The sequence below is a fragment of the Pseudoliparis swirei genome, chromosome 18, assembly GCF_029220125.1.
Source record: "Pseudoliparis swirei isolate HS2019 ecotype Mariana Trench chromosome 18, NWPU_hadal_v1, whole genome shotgun sequence".
Taxonomy (NCBI): Eukaryota; Metazoa; Chordata; class Actinopteri; order Perciformes; family Liparidae; genus Pseudoliparis; species Pseudoliparis swirei.
Window position 1 is genome coordinate 25,703,962 of NC_079405.1, and position 19,913 is coordinate 25,723,874.

The 19,913-nt window shown below is 44.8% G+C and overlaps 3 protein-coding genes across 7 annotated transcripts in view; all 3 read right to left on the reverse strand.

Annotated features, from left to right (window-relative positions):
- Positions 1–351: 351 nt before the first annotated feature.
- Positions 352–11,903, reverse strand: trpc4apa (transient receptor potential cation channel, subfamily C, member 4 associated protein a). 2 transcript variants are annotated; one of them, XM_056438463.1, is made up of 18 exons: positions 11,778–11,903; positions 8,711–8,839; positions 8,468–8,584; positions 8,330–8,387; positions 6,859–6,914; positions 6,561–6,689; positions 5,212–5,413; positions 4,909–5,094; positions 4,676–4,818; positions 4,442–4,573; positions 4,296–4,354; positions 4,022–4,207; positions 3,816–3,906; positions 3,588–3,728; positions 2,594–2,705; positions 2,210–2,322; positions 1,795–2,001; positions 352–1,578 (listed from the first exon to the last, which is right to left on the reverse strand). In XM_056438463.1, the coding sequence occupies exons 1-18, from the start codon at positions 11,901–11,903 to the stop codon at positions 1,441–1,443; spliced, it is 2,325 nt and encodes a 774-aa protein (XP_056294438.1). In that variant the 3' UTR covers positions 352–1,440. The 2 variants fall into 2 exon arrangements, with proteins under 2 accessions (XP_056294438.1, XP_056294440.1); XM_056438465.1 differs by lacking the exon at positions 11,778–11,903 and adding an exon at positions 9,224–10,947.
- Positions 11,904–12,277: 374 nt separating this feature from the next.
- LOC130208662 (src-like-adapter 2) lies at positions 12,278–16,629 on the reverse strand. 2 transcript variants are annotated; one of them, XM_056437919.1, is made up of 8 exons: positions 16,477–16,629; positions 15,861–15,945; positions 15,660–15,759; positions 15,471–15,557; positions 14,434–14,537; positions 14,180–14,332; positions 13,232–13,358; positions 12,278–12,871 (listed from the first exon to the last, which is right to left on the reverse strand). In XM_056437919.1, the coding sequence occupies exons 2-8, from the start codon at positions 15,934–15,936 to the stop codon at positions 12,748–12,750; spliced, it is 771 nt and encodes a 256-aa protein (XP_056293894.1). In that variant the 5' UTR covers positions 15,937–15,945; positions 16,477–16,629; the 3' UTR covers positions 12,278–12,747. The 2 variants fall into 2 exon arrangements, with proteins under 2 accessions (XP_056293894.1, XP_056293893.1); XM_056437918.1 differs by lacking the exon at positions 16,477–16,629 and having other exon boundaries at positions 15,861–16,228.
- A 2,250-nt stretch (positions 16,630–18,879) lies between these two features.
- Positions 18,880–19,913, reverse strand: part of LOC130208088 (protein NDRG3-like) — a 29,201-nt gene continuing 28,167 nt past the window's right edge. For all 3 annotated transcript variants that reach the window (XM_056437006.1, XM_056437007.1, XM_056437008.1), the window contains one exon: positions 18,880–19,792. In XM_056437006.1, coding sequence (XP_056292981.1) covers positions 19,629–19,792 — 164 coding nt within the window. In that variant the 3' untranslated portion in view covers positions 18,880–19,628. The remainder of the gene's footprint in view (positions 19,793–19,913) is intronic.

Genomic DNA, 19,913 nt, shown 5'->3' on the forward strand with positions numbered 1-19,913 from the left:
CACACACACACGAGAGATTTAAGACATGCTGAGTGATAGCTAGAGGGGAAAAAAGAAAAGAACAAAAAGAGGAAACATTTCTGGTTAATTAGCTTTAAAGCAACAAAAGGAAAAAGGCGTTCAAAGGACGTTGTGTTTGCATCCCGAGGCGTCACGACTCTCGGCATCAGGAGAACTGTGGAAATGCTCTTATACGTTCACATGGAACTTTTTATTATGCCTGATGGACAACCGACAGATGGAGCCATCCCATCCCAGCTGGAGGTCAAACACGAGACGGGCGACCGCAGAGGAACCTCGACGCGCTGCCGGAGGGTGTCGGCAGCGCGCTGATTCACAAACAATGAAGAGTGGGTTTCTTAACACTAGCGCCTGCATAGTTTATTCTCTTTACCAAAGCATCTCTCACAACAATGGATACAAGTTCAGTTACAAAATGAAAATGTTTTTTCTTTTCTTTTTAAATCGACAAAAATGTGGTAAAATATAAACTAAACAATAAAAACAATGTAATCTGTGCAATGTTTTATTCTACAGTTCATCCAGAGCTAAAAGCCATTGTTTTCAATAAGACAAAAAAAGGAAATCTACAAAAAATAATAAACCTGGTAAAGAAAACAAGTCCCTGGGGTGAAGCCACAACGAGGTGGATGCTTTCAGGTGAGAGGAAGAGGAGTCTCCTCCCCCCCCCCCCCCGTGAGGTGGATGCTTTCAGGTGAGCCCACCCCCCCCCCCGTGTGATTTGTGAAAACGTGTCTGCCGGCCCACGAGCTACCGAAAGGTGCCGAGTCGAGCCGTAGAGCCACAATGGCCGCCTAATAAAATAGACCCATAGACGGTTAAATGAAAATGCTGTGAAGACCCCTGCGACAACAACAAAAAAGCCTCCACCAATCCCCCCCCCCCCTCAGTGGGGGTGGAGTCAGAGTGTGCAGGTAGCCGGTGACTCACCACAGGATCTGCACAATGTCCACGTGAAAAGAATCTTTTTTTTTTTTCTTCGAGCATATACTTTGTTGAATCATACACATTTTTTTTTTTACTTCATAGAATTTTGTATAGGTTATATAAAAGGCTCTATTTGAATATCACCTAAAGCAAAACAACCAATGCGGGGTTTCATTTTCGCTAAGGTCCTTTTTTTATTGCCGCGCCTTCGAAGAAGAGGTCGGTAACTTAGTGAGGAGGACGACCGGCCGGGAAAAATTACGTCCCGTCCCGGCACGTCTGCGACGACGGCCTCGATGCGAAAAAAAAAAAAAAAAAAAGAAGGTTCTCAACAGGCGAGCCTTTACATCCGGGACGCAGTCACAAAGCGCCCGGAGGGCTCAGCGGAGTCTGCACCAGCTTCAGGTGTCCATGCTCCCTGTGACCGTCTGCCCCTCCCCCTTCCTCCCCCCGGCACCGAGTGCACACACACACACACACACACACAGGAGGTCAATCTTCCAGCAGGTCTCTGTCCAGATCCATGAAGGGCTCGTCGATGTAGCTCGCGATGGCGCACAGCGAAGTCCTATCGGCGCCCAGCAGCACCGACACCGTCTCCTTCCAGTAGCTGAAGGGGATGCAGGAGCTCTGAGGGGAAACCAGAGAGCAGTTAGAACAATACACATTTTTTTTCTGATCTGATGAGGTCAAAGGGCAGGGATGTCGTACGTGTCCAGATTCATCTACACAGAACTGCTCTCTCTCTCTCTTTCTCTCCCCCCCTTCCATTACATGGATGTCTAAACCGGTTGTACGTGCTTGTGTTCCAGCCCCGACCCTGGAGGTGTTCACTGAGCGACTCACGTTCTCCAGACAGGTGCTGTCCTTGTCCTTGTTGAGGTAATGGCGCTGCCAGAAGCGCAGCAGGTTGTGAAAGTTGTTGAGCAGGAAGCCCGGGTACTTCTCGGCGTACTCCTTCTCCCGCAGCGCGTTGAGGTAGAAGGGCAGCTTGGCCCTTCTTCTGGCCAGCATCAGGATCACCAAGCTGGTGTTCAAACAGCTCACGTTCTCCTGCAGGAGGAAGGGGAGGAACGAGACTTGAGCGAGGCACCGTTTGGGCTCAAGACACACAATAAAATGACACTAAAATGCTTATTATAGCCAGCAAATGACTTAAAGTTTAAAATCAAGTAGTTAATTTGTTTTCATTAAATCTATGAGTCATAAATAAGAGATTTTTTTTCTGAGTACAGGCGAAGAGGTTCAAATGAAGCCCGACCTGTGTGAGCGTCTGTACGTTGATGATGTTGATCAGCCGGAAGAGGAAGGACAGCCGGCTCTCGACCCGGGCCATGTAGGACAGCAGGCAGCATTCAGAAAGCACCTCCACCACTGAGACACGGGCATTTAAAAACGATATATAGGAATAGCACGTGCATATATTTGTGAACAGGAGAAAAAAAATAAAGTGTCTGAGTTTTTTCCCCCCATTGTCGGCATTAAATTATCTGAAAATACGATTGGAAATAGAAGTATATCCAACACGTGTTTACGTCCATATGTCGGCTTTTATCAATGTAACAAAAAACATTCAATCAATACAAGAAACCATTCCAGAAGCTTCTCCTTTAATCTCCTCTTTCATCGTTCCATCCCCGTTTACCTTTGACGTCTTCAGTCTGGCTCTCGAAGCGGTCCAGCGAGAGGACGATGCAGCGCACCAGCATGTTGGAGTCCACCAGAGAACTGTTGATCTGCGTCATGAAGGCCTCGAACTACAGGAGGGGAACCATGAGCGGCGCAACGGAGCAGGAAACACACGCACCAAAGGGAGAAACTTTACTTTTAAAGATCCCCCATTGAGTTTTTGGGCCGTGGCTACAAATTGCCAATCATTGATGACATATTGACAGATACAAATCTATTTGTTGTTTAATTATAGCAGCTGGTCTACAAGGCTCCAGACCATTTTTTTCCCCACCGTCCCAAAGATAATTTAAACCGCTCTGAAGTCGGTGTAAAGCATCAGAAATTCCAATTGTTTTCCTTTTATTTTGTTATATTAAAAGTGTTTTTCCCCCCTTAAAAAACACAATTCATATGATAATTAAAAATATATATTTTTATTAAATAAAAAATAATATTGTCATTAGTTATAATTCCGCATTCTAATCTGTTTAGAGGTATTTTAATACATTTAATCTAATATCCATGTGTTGTTGTGAAAACATCTCATATAAAGAACTGGATGTTTTAAAGCTCATCCCCAAAACTACATTTTAAGAGGTTACACTTGAACACATCATAACATCATAATTTAACTTAACGGCCAATACTCATTGTCACTCCACAGAGCCTGAACGCATCATAACGTAACTGAAGGGACCCGTGGCCCGTTGGCGGTGCTGCTGCCGTTGACTGAAACACGGAGGAGCTTTTTACAGAGGAACATGGTCAGAGACCAGAGAAGAGCATGAATGCAGATGTTTTGATGACATGTTTTACTGAATATTGGTGGATAATGACGATCGTCAGTAAGCACCGTGAAGGTTAACGTTAAACCGTGTAATCAATCTGCGGTTTAACATGCATGAACCCCGAGAGGGGGTCCGCTCGGTTCACAAACTATTAGACGCACTTATTCAAATGCTAAATACCTTCTCCGGGGTGTTGACGTATTTGTTGAATCTCTTGAAGGCGTCGATGTTGAACTTCATGAGCTCGCCCAGCAGATCGAAGTAGCTCTGCAGGACGTCTCTTGACGTGCAACCGCTGTCGATGATGCAGAACAGGATGTGCTGCGGAGGGATGGAAGCAGAACGTGAGCGGCCGGACTTTCGTGAGAACGCGGTCCACGTGGTTGATGTGCAGGGGGGCAGCGTTACCTCGAGGAGTCCCCTCTTCAAGAGGAACATCTGGTCTGCGTAGGAGGTGGCGCCTCGGAGAAAACTTTCCACTGCCCTTGCCTGCCAGAATCTACATTAACAACAGAAAAGCGGAGTTACAAAAAGCAGAAGAAATCCTTTTTAAAGACTATAAGAGGGCGCTCCAAGAAGGCCGACGCGTATTCGTCGTCTCGCGTGAAGCCGACCTGAATGACGAGTCTGGGGGCTCCCTCTTCATCACGGTGAGGAGGCGCGTGAGGAGGCCCTTCTTCCCGTCACACACCAGGCTTCTGTCCGTGTTGACCAGCGCTTCCACCTCGGGGATGTTGGCCTTCATGGAAATGGCACTCAGCTCATTGAGCTCCTGGCTGTTCAGCAGCAGGTATTTGTTCCTGGAGGAGACGAGACACAAAACATCGTCGACCACAGACACACGACTTGTCCGGAGGAGTCGCATCCGACGGACATCGGGTCACTTACTCGTGGTGGTCACTGAAGCTCTGAAGTAGTCGCAGGAACTGGATTTTGAAGGATATTTCCTGCACAACGAGAATAAAGTGTCAATTGTCATGTCAAAACTCTTTTTAAGTTCCATTTAAATCGCCCAGAGCATCGGAGGTCCTTACAGGGCTACAGTCGCAGTTCTCATTCTGGCCGTGGACCACATGGTTCGTGGCCGTGTATTTCCTCCAGATCAGCTTGTCAAACAAGTTGTTGAGTCCCGGGATGAGACGGAAGTCAGCCAGCATCTTGTGGACCTGTGCACACACACACACACACACACACAATACAGGGCTCAGCGCCGCGGAGACGCCCCAGCTTAAATCTCGAGGACGGTGGAGACGTGTGCCGTCGCGTACCTGGTTCCTCTGTCGGCCCATAAGGAGGACGCAGAGCACGTAGAGCACCTCCACCTTGTACATGATCTCATGGACGATCTTCATCGACTGGGGCAGCCGATGTCTCAGAGGGCTGGTGGCCAGGGAGCTCTCATCTGAGGACTCTGGAGACGAGATAAAAAAGATTTAGACAAATTATATTACACACATACACACATCTCCGAGGACACAGGGTAGAAGAAGTCTTTTCTCACCTGTACTACTTTGTTCAGCCTCCTCGGTGGCCATCTGCATGAGGGCGTCCAGCACCAGCGCGTTGTCCAGCCATGTGTACCAGTCCTCCAGCTCCTGCAGGAAGTTGGCTCCGGTGGCCTCGGACACCTTTCTGGTGGCCAGCTTACACAACCGCTCGATGAAGCCGGGGATGTTCAGCAGGGTTACTGTTGGGGGGGAAATCATCAGAATGTTGATATTTCACAATTCGCAGATTTTTGTCGCAAAAGCACAAAATGCATTGCAGTGTGGAGTCATCGCTCGGCCCTCTGGAGACGACCTACCCTGGTTGACCTCTGCCCGGGACGGGCTGGCGATGCATTTCTGCTGTGCGTTTTTGGCCAGGAGGGTGTGCTTGTCGTCGTTCCCGACGTCGGGTTCGGAGATGGTGACCGACAGGATGCGGCAGAAGTTGGCCAGCTGCTGTTGGTCGAAGCTCTGGACCAGGCCCGACAGGTTGGGGATGCCCTCTAAGTGGATCATCTCCTGGAAAATAAAAAAACATAAACTATCAGCCAACTGAAAGCAGATATTGAACGTTTCACGTACTTATTAACAAGTTGTGAGATTGACTCAGACTAAATCGGCTACTTGCTAAAACTGGAGCATTTTCTCTCTCTTCATATTTAAAAAGATCAGTTTATGGGTGACAGCTAAAATTATATTTACCCACTTACCCCAGTGTGAGTCGCTGCCAGGCATAATAATTATTGCATACGGTGTCTTTACATTGACAGCAGATAATACAAGATTTTAATTCAGTTGTTCTCTAAATTGGGGGGCGGCTGTAGCTCAGTGGGGTAAGGGGGGTCATCCTGCAACCCCAAGGTTGTCGGTTCGATCCCGGCTCTCCCCATTAGTTGCAAGTCGAAGTGTCCTTGAGCAAGGCACTGAACCCCCAGTTGCTTCCCGGGCGCATCACTGCAGCCCACTGCTCCTTAATAACTAATGTAACGTAATTCAGAATTGAACAGCCTGGAAGAGTTTATACAATAATCCGAGTCCGCTGTAGTTCTCTCCTTTAGGGAGACGTTTATTCACTGATCAAAAGCAAAGTACAAACCACGGGGAGCTCTCCTCAACATGCAAGTTGAAGCCCGAAAACCACACCTTTTTCTAGCACATCAAGATTCCATCTTTTATACCCAGATCTCGTCACAGGTGCATATCCCATCCCTCGTACCCCCGGGTGGGGGCTGTCTGTTGGCCGTGTGCCCCTCTTGGTATGTGTAAATACTGATAACAAGTGTGAATGTTGAATACTGTCAGGCATGTAGCTGCCCTTGAGCTGCAGACACAATATCTCTGTCTCCTCACAGGCAAAGTGCCGTCTCTTCTGATGTTTTGCCGGAACCTAGACATTACTGTCCCTTCAATAAATCAGATTAATATTAACACTAAGGATGGGTTAAATGCAGAGAACTAATTTCCCCTTGTGGATTAATAAAGTATATATCTTTATCTTTCTTTCTTTAAATTGAAAAATTAAGATTAAGAATACATTCTACTTGACTTTTAAAAAAGGGAGGGGCTTGCCAAATGTGTCGCAGCGTAAATCATAAAGCTGCTCCATCAGCCTCTGGGACAAATCATGCAGATGTTTTAACACAAGTTAAATTCAAGTATAACTGACCTTTTTGACTCCGAGAATATCTTCAATTAGGGTAGCGGTCTGTAGGAAAGTCTTCTTGTTCGTCATCAGGGTGAAGAGGAACAGCACAAAGTCGTCCCTCGCCGCCAGGCTTTTTGTGACCCCCTCCGTCTATGAATCGAAAGAACAGATTTGAATTCAACCATAATAACCATAACGCCCCCATTCCCGTCCGTGGACGTGCTTTGAGAGAATATAGCAGACAAACCAACTACAAGGAAAATACTTTGGAGCAAGGTTTGATGCACAGTGGACATTTCTCAGGTAATAGGATACTTACACATATACAACAGTTGTAGAGCACACTAAGGCAGTCCTTGACCAAGTCATCGTTCACTGCCGAGACAGAAACACAGACGTTAGTCTTATTCCCAGAACAAATACAAGTTAAATCAATCATCATCAAGTGCAAAAGTGTTTATGTCCAAATAAGAAGACGTATTCACTAGGGCTGTGAAACGAATAACATTTTTAATCGGGTTAATCACAGGTTTTTGTGGATTAATCATGATTAATCACATATTACCGATATTCTCGGTATATTTTGTGAGAACATAGAGATTTATGATAAAAGACGGATATATACATTTATACATTCTTCTATACAATGGTGCTGCAACTCAGCAGTTATTTAGCAGTTTTCTTCCATCTGGAACATTAATACATCTTCATCCTAAACAGAATGTTTAACCCTCCTGTTACCTTTCGGGTCAATTTGACCCCATTCAATGTTTAATGTCGGTGTTCTTTGGGGTCAATTTGACCCCAGGCTGTTTTTCACTGTGTCAAACATATAAGAAACTTTTTTATTTATTTAAAGGGCTATTTAGGTAGTCAACAAACAAACATAAAGTACCTCACACTTAAACTTGGGAAACAATATTAATTCTAATAATTTTCTGGAGGTTTTAATTGCTGGGGTCAAATTGACCCCGAGGGTAAAATATGTTAGTAAATGTAAAGGTAACAGGAGGGTTAAACAGAGCATGTTTCTCTTGTTTGTCAACCATTAACTCCACCATGATACAATCTAAAGGCCTCTAGTCTTCCTCTAGCAGCTGCTGAGGCAAACTGACTGTGTGGGTTTTCTTCATGAACTGGGCCGTGATGAAAGGGACGGCGGCGACACCGCTGCAAAGCTGAAACCTCACCGGCAGGGACAGGTGGACAGATTGACAAGTGACTTTTTTTGCTCGGTCCCGATGCGCGCACGGAGCTCTGTGGTGCGCGAGACGGAGATCGATAAGTGTTAACGCAACGCGAAGAGACAGAAATGACATGCTGCTGTGGAGATACGATCAACAACAGACGTTTAGTTTAATAAAAGAACAAAGACGTGCTCTAGAGAACATGTCAGGGGGCGGGCCAATCTCTTTAATGTCATGCGATCTACCAACACTACGCCGCGATCGACTGGCAGGTCGCGATCGACATGTTGAGACCCTGATCTACAGGAAGTAAAAGTCGTAACAAGGTTTCCGGAGGTGAACCTGCGGAAGGATCATTACCGATGAACAGACCGTCTGCATGAGAGCGGACAGAGTTCAGATTGAAGTGGTGGATTGGAAGCTCATTTTGCAAGTGACTTTTTTTTCGTCCCGACGACCAACAACAGACGGATTGGAAGCTCATTCTGCGCATGCGTTAATGCGTTAAAAAAAAAAAACTAGTTAAACCTGAAATTGAATTAACTGAGTTAACGCGTTATTTTTCACAGCACTAGTATTCACACGTGTGATGTCATTACTCACAATTTTTTTTCTTTTTCTGCATAGTTAGCGTGGGTCTCATCAAGATCTCCACAAGCAGCTGCAGGGGGAAAGAAAATGTTGTGTTCAGGTTTTTAACATCCACAGTGTCTGTGCACACACACACAAAGTTGAACTCACATCGACTCCACCAAAGAGGTCAAAGGTGTACGTGTTGGGGAAGGTAGATTCCTGAGCAGTCTTCCTGTCCTCCGTGACAAAAGACATGGCCTCCATGGAGAGTTGGGATGATAATACCTGACAACAACAACAACAACACCACCGTTGTCTACATGCCTTTTTTTCATCACCCAGGCTACAAAGCAAAACAGTCGTCTACAAGTGGCTAGAACCAGTTTTTCCGCAGCGTCACCGGGCGGCTACCTTAAGAAAGCTGTGGGCATTGGAGAGGTCGCTGTTGGGATGGCTGCTCTCGTAGAGCCTCTGCAGCAGGGTCGGGATGCCATGCCACTTGGCCCCTTTGTCTCGCTCCTGGAGGAGGCCTCCCGGGAGCTGAAACACACAAACGGAGGAAACCGTGAATCGTGCAATAAACGCAGGAGACATGTACGGGTATTTGAATCGTTTATTTTAGCCATGGCAGAAAGCACAGTGTGATTTAGAGTAAAACAACGGTAAGCAGTCCATAAAGTATGCATTGCATAGGTAGTCAAATTGCATTTATTTTTTAAAAACTGGGGGGAAAACTCAGTCTATCTTCCCTTTGTAAAAACACTTTAACAATGTATTAGGTGTGAGATCCCGGAAGAATAGGAAGGCTGTGAGAATTCTGTTGAATTAGATTATTGTTATGGGATATGAAAGGTCACATAGCAGACGAATGAGACAAGGAAAAGAGAAACTAAAATCAATTTGAGCTGCTTTTTTATTATATACCTGTAATAATCTGCAGGAGAAAAGAGTCCCGGCTCATTGTCTACGGGTGCACGTGTATCGCGACGCACGGCCATAACGTGCCGGTGAATCTCAGCGATGATGTCACCCTACAGCAAAACCTCCGCAAGTGCAGAGATGTGAGCAAAGGGTGTGCTGTGTTCAGGTTTTCTCCTTGAGAATAAAGTCACGTGGGGCGTTCCGAGGAGGGCGTTTTGGAAAGGTCACGGGAGAGGGCGTCGATTCCCCAGCTTGCACGGCTCATTGTAGAAAAACAGAATGTAAAAAAATGTAAATAAAAAACAGGCCTCTTGACTATTTACTCCTAAAAAAAAAAAAGCTAATGGGACCTTTCTGCAAAAGAGTTTCTGTAAAAATCTGCGCGTCATTTCCTCCACACAGGTGATCAGGGAGAGAACAGCAAACAAGACGATCCTATAATTGATATTCAACACCAACCGGGGTGCATTATATTCAAATTCAGCGAGCACAAAGCCCAGCACTCGGGGGTCTGATAGAGGAGGACTGCCCTAAACCCCCACCGGATCAACAAGCTTTCAGTTGTTCCCGTTACACAGGAGAGTTTCAGCCAGTTTCAGCTCTGCTCCCCTCCTGGGATTTACATTTGATGGACCCAGTCGTCGATTTTAAAAGACGCCTCTTGTTTATTTAAAGCAGGTAGCTAGACGTCACACATTGCTCCCTTAAGTGACTTTAAAAGCCCTGAAAATCTGTATGACCAGGGCTTATTTAAGATATTGCATCATGTACTGAAACCATATCATTTAAGAAAGGGGCAAATTCTCTGGGTTTCTGCTATACCTGTGGTTTAAGAACCCCCACAAATGTAAGTAAACATGAATAACTCTCCCAAATACAAAAGCTAAAGTTAAAAAAAAGGCAAATATGTATATGTGTCCATTGACAATGAATTGATAAAAATGTTGTAAATGACATGTTAAATATATGGGTAAATTAACACAACAATAGAATGGAGCTCATTTGGGTATGTAAAGAAACCCATTCTTTGCACCCACATGATCAGTCTCCCATTCATAGTCGATGGAGCGGCTCCAGACTTTATATTCGATGACATCACGCGTTTGAGACCGTCTTTAACAGGGAGCAGCTCATGTTCACTCTCCTCAGACTTGGAATGAACATACTGGAATTCTTGGCATCGGAGACATTCCGATCCCAAAACAAACCAAGAAGGGACCGTCCATCTATTTTACGTTTGCAAAAATAAATAAAATGCAATTCAATCCCCTGCTGCCCAATGACCACTAAGAACCGACTCCACAGTTTAAAAACTCCCTTGATGACAGAAACTCCTCATATTTGTATCTCGGTTATAATGCACATCTCCATTTCAAGTTGAATTAATGGATTTTAGTTGGCACGTTGCAAAAAAAGGACAGAGGAAGTAGCCTTCTTGAAGAATGTTTTGACTTCTTAACCACAGCTTTTAACCTCATAATGACAGACTCCTTGGAAAGCCATAACACTTAACATACGTAGATTTTGCGTCGTGTTCAGATGATGGCAGCCGCCTCGAAACTTGACAAATTCCCCAATTTCAAGTTGCTCGGGGATTTATTTGTTCTCCAGATTTAAGGAAGCCTGCGTCATAGGCTACTAAGGTTTCACTTCACCAAGTAAGACAAAACTGCAAGTCAACAAGGACGTTACGGACATGACAACAACATATGTAATCTGGAACAAAGTGAAATGGAGATAACACCAACTAGCAACACGTCAGGACGTTAATGTGCACGAAGACCCGTCGACACCACGACGGTGCAATGCAACGTGGAGCGTCACTTTTAAACAAATAAGCTGCTCCAGTTACACAACGTCACATTCACGTTGGCTTCCGTAGGAATAAGAAGACAAACGTGTTTACGTTAAATTACCCCCTAAACTGCTGTTGTTGCCTTTTTCCATTTATATAAGTTATTGTGGTTTGTGCGTCGTTACGTAATCACCTGAGCTGCTCAGCTGGCTTAGCTTAGCTAGGCTAGCTGTTAGCTCCGTTTGCCAACAGCAGCAAATGTTACATCCGTTGATTAACGTCGCGTGATTTAAGGGCTTTAAAACATCTATTTAATGGTTCTCTGGTGGTCTTCAGCCCCCCGAATGCACGACGGAAACACAACAACCCGTCAGACCTCCAGGCTAACGCGTCTCTGCATCGCAAGCTAAACGACCGTACCGTGCTAAGCTAAGCTAACGTGGGGCTAACAACAAAAGAGCCACTCGGAGCGACGCTCGCTTCGTCCGCTTCGCTGTGGCGTTAACGTCGTTAACACACATATTAACGCCCACGACTAAATGCAGTGTTAGTTTAAGTGCTGCGGGTTAAAAAGCACCGCGAATTGATGCAGCTAGCCGAGCGGCCGCGGGCCACGAGGGGGGCCAACCAGCTCCCCCAGTCGGGTCTCCGACCGAGGCACCGTCTCCGTGTTCAGGCTGGGATCCGAGCGCAAGTCCCCGGTCTCGTTCGACCAACTTTCGGCTGTTTTCTTACGGTCTAAACATGCATCGTTTCTCTCACCTCCGTGCCTCGACTGAACCCCTGGCCAGTAATCTTACTAGCCGTGAACTTTGCGATGATACTGCTGTTGCAAGGTCTCCGTTTTCCCCCAGCACAGGGGGACTCGGACCCCAGAAGCGTCGCCATTATTTCTTCTTCCTGAACTGAACTGTTCGGGCAGGAAGTGGAAGGCTTTGATGAACTAGAAAATGCATTTCCTGCTGAAAATGCGTTGGAATGCTTAACATCTGAAAGCTTGAAGCTGAAAAATAAAAACTAAATAGCTGAAAAAGGTTTGAAAATAGCTGAAAATAGCTGAAATATTAAATTAATAAGTGAAAATGTCTGGAAATAGCTGAAATATGAAATTAGCTGAAATAGTTTTTAAAAAGGTATTGGAGGTAATTAAACGGCATCTGCTGGCAGAGAAGCCCATCCTGCAGGAACCAAGTGGCTCCAATATACCTTTATAAAAGATGCGTTATCATAACAAGAAAACAGTCGACGCTTTCTTTTTTTATTTATATATTTTTTATTATCCGATGCTCATTTATCACATAGCTAACTTTTTTAAAATTAGTTTTCTATTGGATTCCAACAACCATGACAATAATCCTATTACGAAATAATTAACATATAATTCATCAGAATGCATTCAAACAACATGTGCATATATTAGTATATAAATTAAGAGAAACATTCAACTTTCAAACTAAATGAGAACAACAATGTCAACGGCTTTAAATGTCCTCTCCCTCCCCGTGTGACTGTAGAAACTGTCTTCTTTCTGACATGCACGTCACCAACTCCAATCATTGTAGTGTCTCAGCTCTGCTGCCGATCCGGGGCGGTCTGCACAGTCTACATGTGGTCGTGCAGAGGGCCCTCTTCTTCTAACGGCTCGCCCCATGCTGCAGATGAGACAGGACGGTGTCCGACTCCACTATATCCATCCGACTTCTTTCCTCTCGGACTGATCCGTCGTCTCTCCTCAGGTGTCCCAGCTGTGGTCGTTGCCATCGGTCATCTGGAGGTAGGAGGCGATGGCCTCCCTCAGCCCCTCACTCACCAGAGAGTTGTCGGACTCTGTTCTCGTCCTCCCGAGGATCACTGACCTGGAGGAGACATATTTACTGGTTTCACTTCATGAAATAATCTATTGTGGTAGCCTTTATTTATCTGAGCGAGGTTCACTGAACACTATTGCTATTTAAAAAAAAAAACATCCTGACACTCAGTCTTATCTGTTCACGTCGTGTGCTCGCTTCACTCTTCTTACTCAGCACTGAATCACACGAGAAGCAACTTTTTTCTGACTCTGTGTCAACACAAACTTAAAGTAATAAGCTTCACAAAGACGTAATGATTGCTCTCCAGCCGGTACCCCAACCAGGCGCTGCTGCTCTGCTGCAAGAGAGTGACATCTGTGTCAGTCATCAGTGTGAGTGAGGCTAAAAAAGGGGAGTCTGGCACACCTGCTGATGTCCTTCCAGTTGATAGTCGGCCTCCTGATGGCTGTGGGCTTGGGCCGGGCCTCTCTGGTGTCGTCTAACCCCTGGATGAAGCAAGGCTCCGTCAGCCGACAGCACAGTCCATCCGACTCTGTTGAGAGGAGGCAACGTTTTTTATTTAATGTCACTCTTCTTAGAGTTGTCTCTCCGGGTATGTTCAGGCGAGAATGAAAAAGCGGTGCATCCTCTATCTCTTTCTCCTCTTAGGAACGCACCACGACACCGTGTGGGAAAGCACATAAAACACGGACGCCGTGGGAAGTTATAAGTTTGTATTTGTCGAGATGAACACTTTAAATTAAAATGTCAATGCACCCAATTACAGCCGCGAGGCCGATTTCCATTCTGTGTCCGTCCCCCTGCCGTAAAGTACAGGCTGAGAGGAAAAGGTCATGCCAAAGGGCAGTAGTAATGAACTACAATCAATTATAGTGTATAGCTGATAATACACATGCAGTTCGGTAATAAAAAGTTAATAATGGATACAAAAAGAATCGCATACATATAAATACAAATATATAATATCATAGTGTAAGGAAGATATTTCACATTCATCATATTGCACATAGAGGCATTAATTAATGAGCACATTTTAACATTTCATTCATATAACATTCATACATCACATATGACAGTACTACTATCTAGGAGTAGGAGGAAGGAGGGGAGGAGGGATGAGGGGCAAACACTTCATGAATAATTATGACTGTATAAGACGCTGTATGTCACACTATCTTTTCGGGGTCAGATCCCCTAAACATTCATAGGGAGGAGGGGGGAGCTCTGGTAATTTGATTTAATTATTCCAAGTTTCTGTTTAATACATACTTCAAGACATTACAAGTGTTTCGACGTTACACTCGTGTTCTCTAAGGGAGATTGGAAAAGTTCATTTCCATCACACACACACACCTGAATAGTGTTGCACCAGTTGATGCAGGCTGGGGAAGGTGACTCCCGGGGAGATGTAGAGCCAGCCGTTTTGGATGTGAGAGATGCGGTAGTGCTTGACACAGTCCAGGTACGACGAGTCGGTCCTCCTCAGGACAGACAGCGAGTAACAATCTGAACATCGGAGAAACAGAGAGCAGTTAAACTACGCGGCTCTTGATACTTAATCCAGATGTTTCTGAGTGCGACCCACGGTGGAAAAACATCCCTCTGACCTTTGCTTGTCTCTGACTCTCGAATCAAGAAGGCTCCGGTGTCGTTATTGGGCAGCATGAGCAGCTCCACTGCTTTGTACCTGCTGATGCCCGTGAACAGCCACCTGGACACCGAGAGAAGACGCATCATGTCATGTCACTGGAGGGAACAGCAGCCTGGGTCCATGACCTCCGTCTCCACTGAGGAAAAGGTCACGACACGGAGACTCCTCCCACCAGGAAGGTCAGGGGACTCCCCGCCTTCCATTTAACCTCTATACACACAGGAAAATAACGGTTCTTAAATGGTTCTTTAAAAGGCTTGGTGGTTCTACGAAGAACCGTCACCTACCGAAGAACCATTTTTATGTTTGAGGCGCCATTATAGGTTCTTTGTGGAACCAGAAATGGTGCATTAAAGAACCATTTTTGAGGGTTCTTTGAGACACCTCTATAGGTTCTTTGAATAACTATTTAGAGAAATGGTTCTTTAAAGAACCCTGGTTTAAAAGGTTATCTGTGGAACCACAAATGGTGCCTTAAAGAACCATTTTTAGGGTTCTTTGAGACACCTCTATAGGTTCTTTGAATAACTATTTTGAGAAATGGTTCTTTAAAGAACCCTGGTTTGAAAGGTTATTTGTGGAACCAAAAATGGTGCCTTAAAGAACCATTTTTGAGGGTTCTTTGAGACACCTTTATAGGTTTTTTAAATAACTATTGAGAGAAATGGTTCTTTAAAGAACCCTGGTTTGAAAGGTTATTTGTGGAACCAAAAATGGTGCCTTAAAGAACCATTTTTGAGGGTTCTTTGAGACACCTGAACTATTGAGATAAATGGTTCTTTAAAGAACCCTGGTTTGAAAGGTTATTTGTGGACAAAAGATGGTTCTTCCAGGCATCACTCTGAAGAACCATTTTTGGCACCTTCATTTTTCTGTGTGTACTACTTATCTCTCTATCTCACACACACACACAGACACACACACACACACACACACACACACACACACAGTAATGACACGGGTGTTCTACACACACGTTTTCATGTGAGCTACCTGTGTGTGACCCTGGCCGTGTAGTTGGTGGGGATGTAGCTCTCTCCGCCCGTGGTTGAGGATCTCACCATCATGAAATCACCGTCACTGTTGGAAGAAAAAGTAAAAGGCGGCCATGACTAACTGTCCTCCATCTGTCGAGGTGAAGACGAGGGCGCGGGTGAAACACGAAGAGGTCTCCTCACGTACTCTGACATGACGGTGAGCCGTTCCCCAGCACACATGGTCCACCCCGTGTGCTCAAAGGATGGGTAGTTACAGAGGGATACCAGCACACTGCCCTGGGAGGCTGCAGAGAGACATAACATAAACACAGGTTTGATTTCAGACATTTAAAAAAAAAATGTTTTTTCATTTTTGCAGTGTGAATGTTTTGGAAACATAACCTACGTGGTGATCCGTAGGTTTCAGGTGGGTTTTCCAAGACGGTCAGATTGGATCGACATCCGATGGGGCAGTTCCCCATGTCCTCTGGCTGAAAGCAGAGGCGAGGAGCACACATTAGAAAATGGTCCGTCGGCAAAGACCTTCAACAACTTTCACGTTCGTAATTTAATTATCCCTCAATCTCAAATCAAATTATGACTACCACCTTATGAAACAGTTTATACTGCACACCACTTTGTAACCTAGCAACAGCACCTAGATTATACAGGAAGGTGCCCAACCACATCAAGAGGCATCGATACCCTGTGCTCAATGTCCCCGCTGCACGTCTACGAGGAATATAATCGATTTAACACCAGAGCGACACATTAATAAAGCCAACGGGGGAGATTCTATTTGATGCATGCTACTTTTTCATAATAGCAGCAGCAGCAATACAATATCCCAAATCTAATTGAAATGCCGTTTATCCTATTTGTTTTGTTTGTTTAGTTGAACACAAGGGATCATGCAATAAGTTAACCAATATTCTGGAGGTAAAAGTCAAAGTCATCGAGCAACAACAACAACAAAATCAAATAAAAGAAGCTGAAGACCATCATCAGTGCATTTAACATACCTGCTTCACTTTCTGTATCCAAAGTGTTCACCCAGAAATTATATTCTGTACAAGTAGCAGTCAAATCCAAGTCCAAATGTTGTTGATGAAAGATGCTCGTCTGCACACACACACACTCACACACACTGTTATACTGTATATGTGTCTGAGCTCAGGTTCCAAGTTGGGCCTGCAGATCAATTATAAGGACTGCTTCCTCCTCCGCGCTGCTGCTCCCATGAAGACGGCAGTGTGTCGTCGCAGCTGTTTTATAGAGACCGGAGAGACGAGGCCCCCTGCGCGGCGGCCTTTATGTATGTCACCCCGCTGCCGCTTCCTGTGACGCTCGAGACCATGACATCCTGACTCAGAACAAACGGCTCGCGTTGATCTCTCAGGATGCAGAAGCGGTTTCTTTGTGCTCAAAGTGCATCACTTGTTTACGTCATGAAGTGTATGTCTACGTAAGCACATGCATGTACACGCACCGCGTGGTGCAACGTGACGGCGTGCAGCCGGGACGTCATTTCACACGGAGTCGGTGACCTTCGGGTTGACCCGGGTCCAAACCGCTGCACCCTGGTCCTTTAGATGCTGCAGTTGCACTGCGATTATCGGGTTAATGGGAATTGTCCCATGTTAAAAATGCAGATAAGAGTCAAACATTTGCAGAAGCATGACGAATGTTTCCCCTCCTCAGATTTATCATCGGTAAAGATCAGCCATCATACAGAGAACAGCTTCTTCCCACTGGCCGTCACTTACACTACCGTTCAAGTTTGGGGTCACCCAGACAATTTCGTGTCTTCCATGAAAAATGACTTTTATTTATCAAATGAATATAAAATATAGTCAAGACATTGACAAGGTTAGAAATAATGATTAATATTTGAAGTATTAATTTTGTTCTTCAAACTTCAAGCTCAAAGGAAGGCCAGTTGTATAGCTTATATCACCAGCATAACTGTTTTCAGCTGTGCTAACATAATTGCACAAGGGTTTTCTAATCAGATATTAGTCTTCTAAGGCGATTAGCAAACACAATGTACCATTAGAACACTGGAGTGATAGTTGATGGAAATGGGCCTCTATACACCTCTGGAGATATTTCATTAGAAACCAGACATTTCCACCTAGAATAGTCATTTACCACATTAACAATGTAGAGTGTATTTCTGATTAATGTTATCTTTATTGAAAAAACAGTGCTTTTCTTTGAAAAATAAAGACATTTCTAAGTGACCCCAAACTTTTGAATGGTAGTGTATGTGAACACTTAACCACACATCCATCACCTCTTTCTTTCTGCACTAACATCCCCAATTCATTGTCACTGTTGTTTTATATCGTACATACATGTTGTTATCCTGTTGTCTTAAATGTCTTTCTTTATATTTATCCTGCAATTTGTAAACTACATGTATGTACGAGAGCGTACATGTAACTGTAATTAAATTACATGTATGTGCACACGTCCATGGTTAATATAGCCGATTCTGATACTGCAGAGGTAAAGTCATAGTGCAGCAATATGACGGGTGATTTTGTACTCTTTTCATTTAAGTGTAAAAAAAAAAAAAAAAAGCAAAAAGAAGTTTTGAAAAGCTTTATTGAGTCTCTGCTCTCGGTGATGATCATTTACATCAGACATCTTCTCTGTGATCTCCTCTGGTCGTCTTTAATCAGACTGAGTGAGTCAAAAGAACGACACAAGTGTGGATGGAAAAAGCTACAGAATGGTTCCCCGTGTGGTGCAACCACTGAGAACGTTTGATCCTAAACATGTACTCCAGACCAGAGTTTGTGCGTGTGAGTGTGTGTGGGGGGGGGGTTATCTCTCTCAAATGTTTTTTTCTAAATTGGTTTACCAAAATACTGCAAATATTTTGTGATCCCACTGCACGATCAGGTTTTGTACGGTAAAAAAAAAGTTTCATTCGGATTATTATAAAATACAGGAGCGTCATCTTCATTTTGGAGGGTTGGACATAAGAGCAACAAATAGATGGACAGACGGACAGAACCCCCCACGTGAGCTCGGTTGATTTATCTTTGCAGTCAAAAACTGCAGTGTTGCGCGAGGAAAACGATATCCAGAGATCAGATAACAGAAGTGGCTAACCCGTCAGATTAACATTCAGCGCCATCGTTTCAGTTTGAAGTCCATCTCCTCGTCTCATTTGCGGTGCAGCTGATCAGTGTGTGTATGTGTGTGTGCTAAATATAGACAGCTCCATCTGTGACAACAGCAGTTGTCACTGTGGTTGGAAACTAACTCACCACCGTCACTTCACCTTTCCACCAACGAGAGAGAGGAAAAGTACCAGCGCTCGCTCAGCACTGAAGCACACGGCGTTCTTTTAACCTTCGTTCAAAAACACACATTTACTTATAGTCCCCGGTAAATGAAAAACACGAGACGTGTTGTCATATTGTACCTTTATTCAGTTGTAATATAAATGGGTTGAATCAGCAGACGGTGAGAAGCAGCACCCGGTGAAAGGACTTCGTCACATCAGAAATCCGCTTGTTGCAGGTTGTTAAAACATCACCGAATAATCTATTCGACTGAACCAAGAAACATCAACACTGAAGCGGAAAGAAGAAGGGGAGACGAGCTCAGACGCAAAAAGAAAGAATTCAAAATGAACGAGCGTGTGCGTGAAGTGACTCGACACCAAACTTTACACTACTTTACGTCTACCGACATCGCGCTACGGTCTGCACCGGTTCTTCCATGAGTCACGAATGTCTGCAGCTACAGTTTGTTTAGTTAGGATTAAAAACACAAAAAGACAGCGACTCAAAAACCGACGTTTAGAGGTCGCGACCAGAAGCGTTTTCTGTCGTGTTTGAAGACATTTTGAAATCAAAAGACAACGTGAAAAATACACGAATAAAAAGGGGGTTTGAACAGTCAATGCTGTGGTTTACCGAATGAGAGTATGGTTTCGAGTACGAATGTGACACTGTATTAAATATTCAATAATATGCATCTGTTAATATATTTATTACATCTTTTTTTTCCTTTCTAATCACATAGTTCCTTACAGATCCCCCTGGGCGTCGAGTTGCTTGGGAGCGGGATGAGAGAGAGAGGAGAGAGGGGGGCGGGAGAGAGAGAGAGAGAGAGAAAGAGGGGGCACATGAGTTACTCGGGGAATGTGAAGAGTTTAGCAGGACACCTCCAGGGTCTGGGGTGCGGCCTGCTTGTCCAGGGCGTTGCCCTCCAGCAGGCTGTTGAGGTTGTTGCGGCTGCGGCTGCTGTCCATGGAGGTGATGGAGGAAGAGGAGGTGGTGCGGGAGCGCGCCAGGCGAGTCATTCCTACTGACGGCACTGAGAGAGAGAGAGACACAGAGAGAGAGAGAGAGAGAAGGCGTATTAACGCTCCACTCGCACGGCGCAGACAAAACACTCAAGATACCCGGATGCAGCAACGACGACAACAACAAAAGTG

What these genes read in the sequence shown, in the direction of transcription:
- trpc4apa (XM_056438463.1), bottom strand. Translation starts at nt 11,903, where the DNA reads ATGGCGACGCTTCTGGGGTCCGAGTCCCCCTGTGCTGGGGGAAAACGG. An exon ending in GGCTGAACAAAGTAGTACAG is followed by an intron (nt 4,819 to 4,908) that starts GTGAGAAAAGAC and finishes TCTCGTCTCCAG; the next exon opens with AGTCCTCAGATGAGAGCTCC. An exon ending in CCCCCAGACTCGTCATTCAG is followed by an intron (nt 3,907 to 4,021) that starts GTCGGCTTCACG and finishes TTGTTAATGTAG; the next exon opens with ATTCTGGCAGGCAAGGGCAG.
- LOC130208662 (XM_056437918.1), bottom strand. Translation starts at nt 15,972, where the DNA reads ATGTGTGCTCCTCGCCTCTGCTTTCAGCCAGAGGACATGGGGAACTGC. An exon ending in ACGGCCAGGGTCACACACAG is followed by an intron (nt 14,538 to 15,470) that starts GTAGCTCACATG and finishes CTCGGTGTCCAG; the next exon opens with GTGGCTGTTCACGGGCATCA. An exon ending in AGAGTCAGAGACAAGCAAAG is followed by an intron (nt 14,333 to 14,433) that starts GTCAGAGGGATG and finishes TCCGATGTTCAG; the next exon opens with ATTGTTACTCGCTGTCTGTC.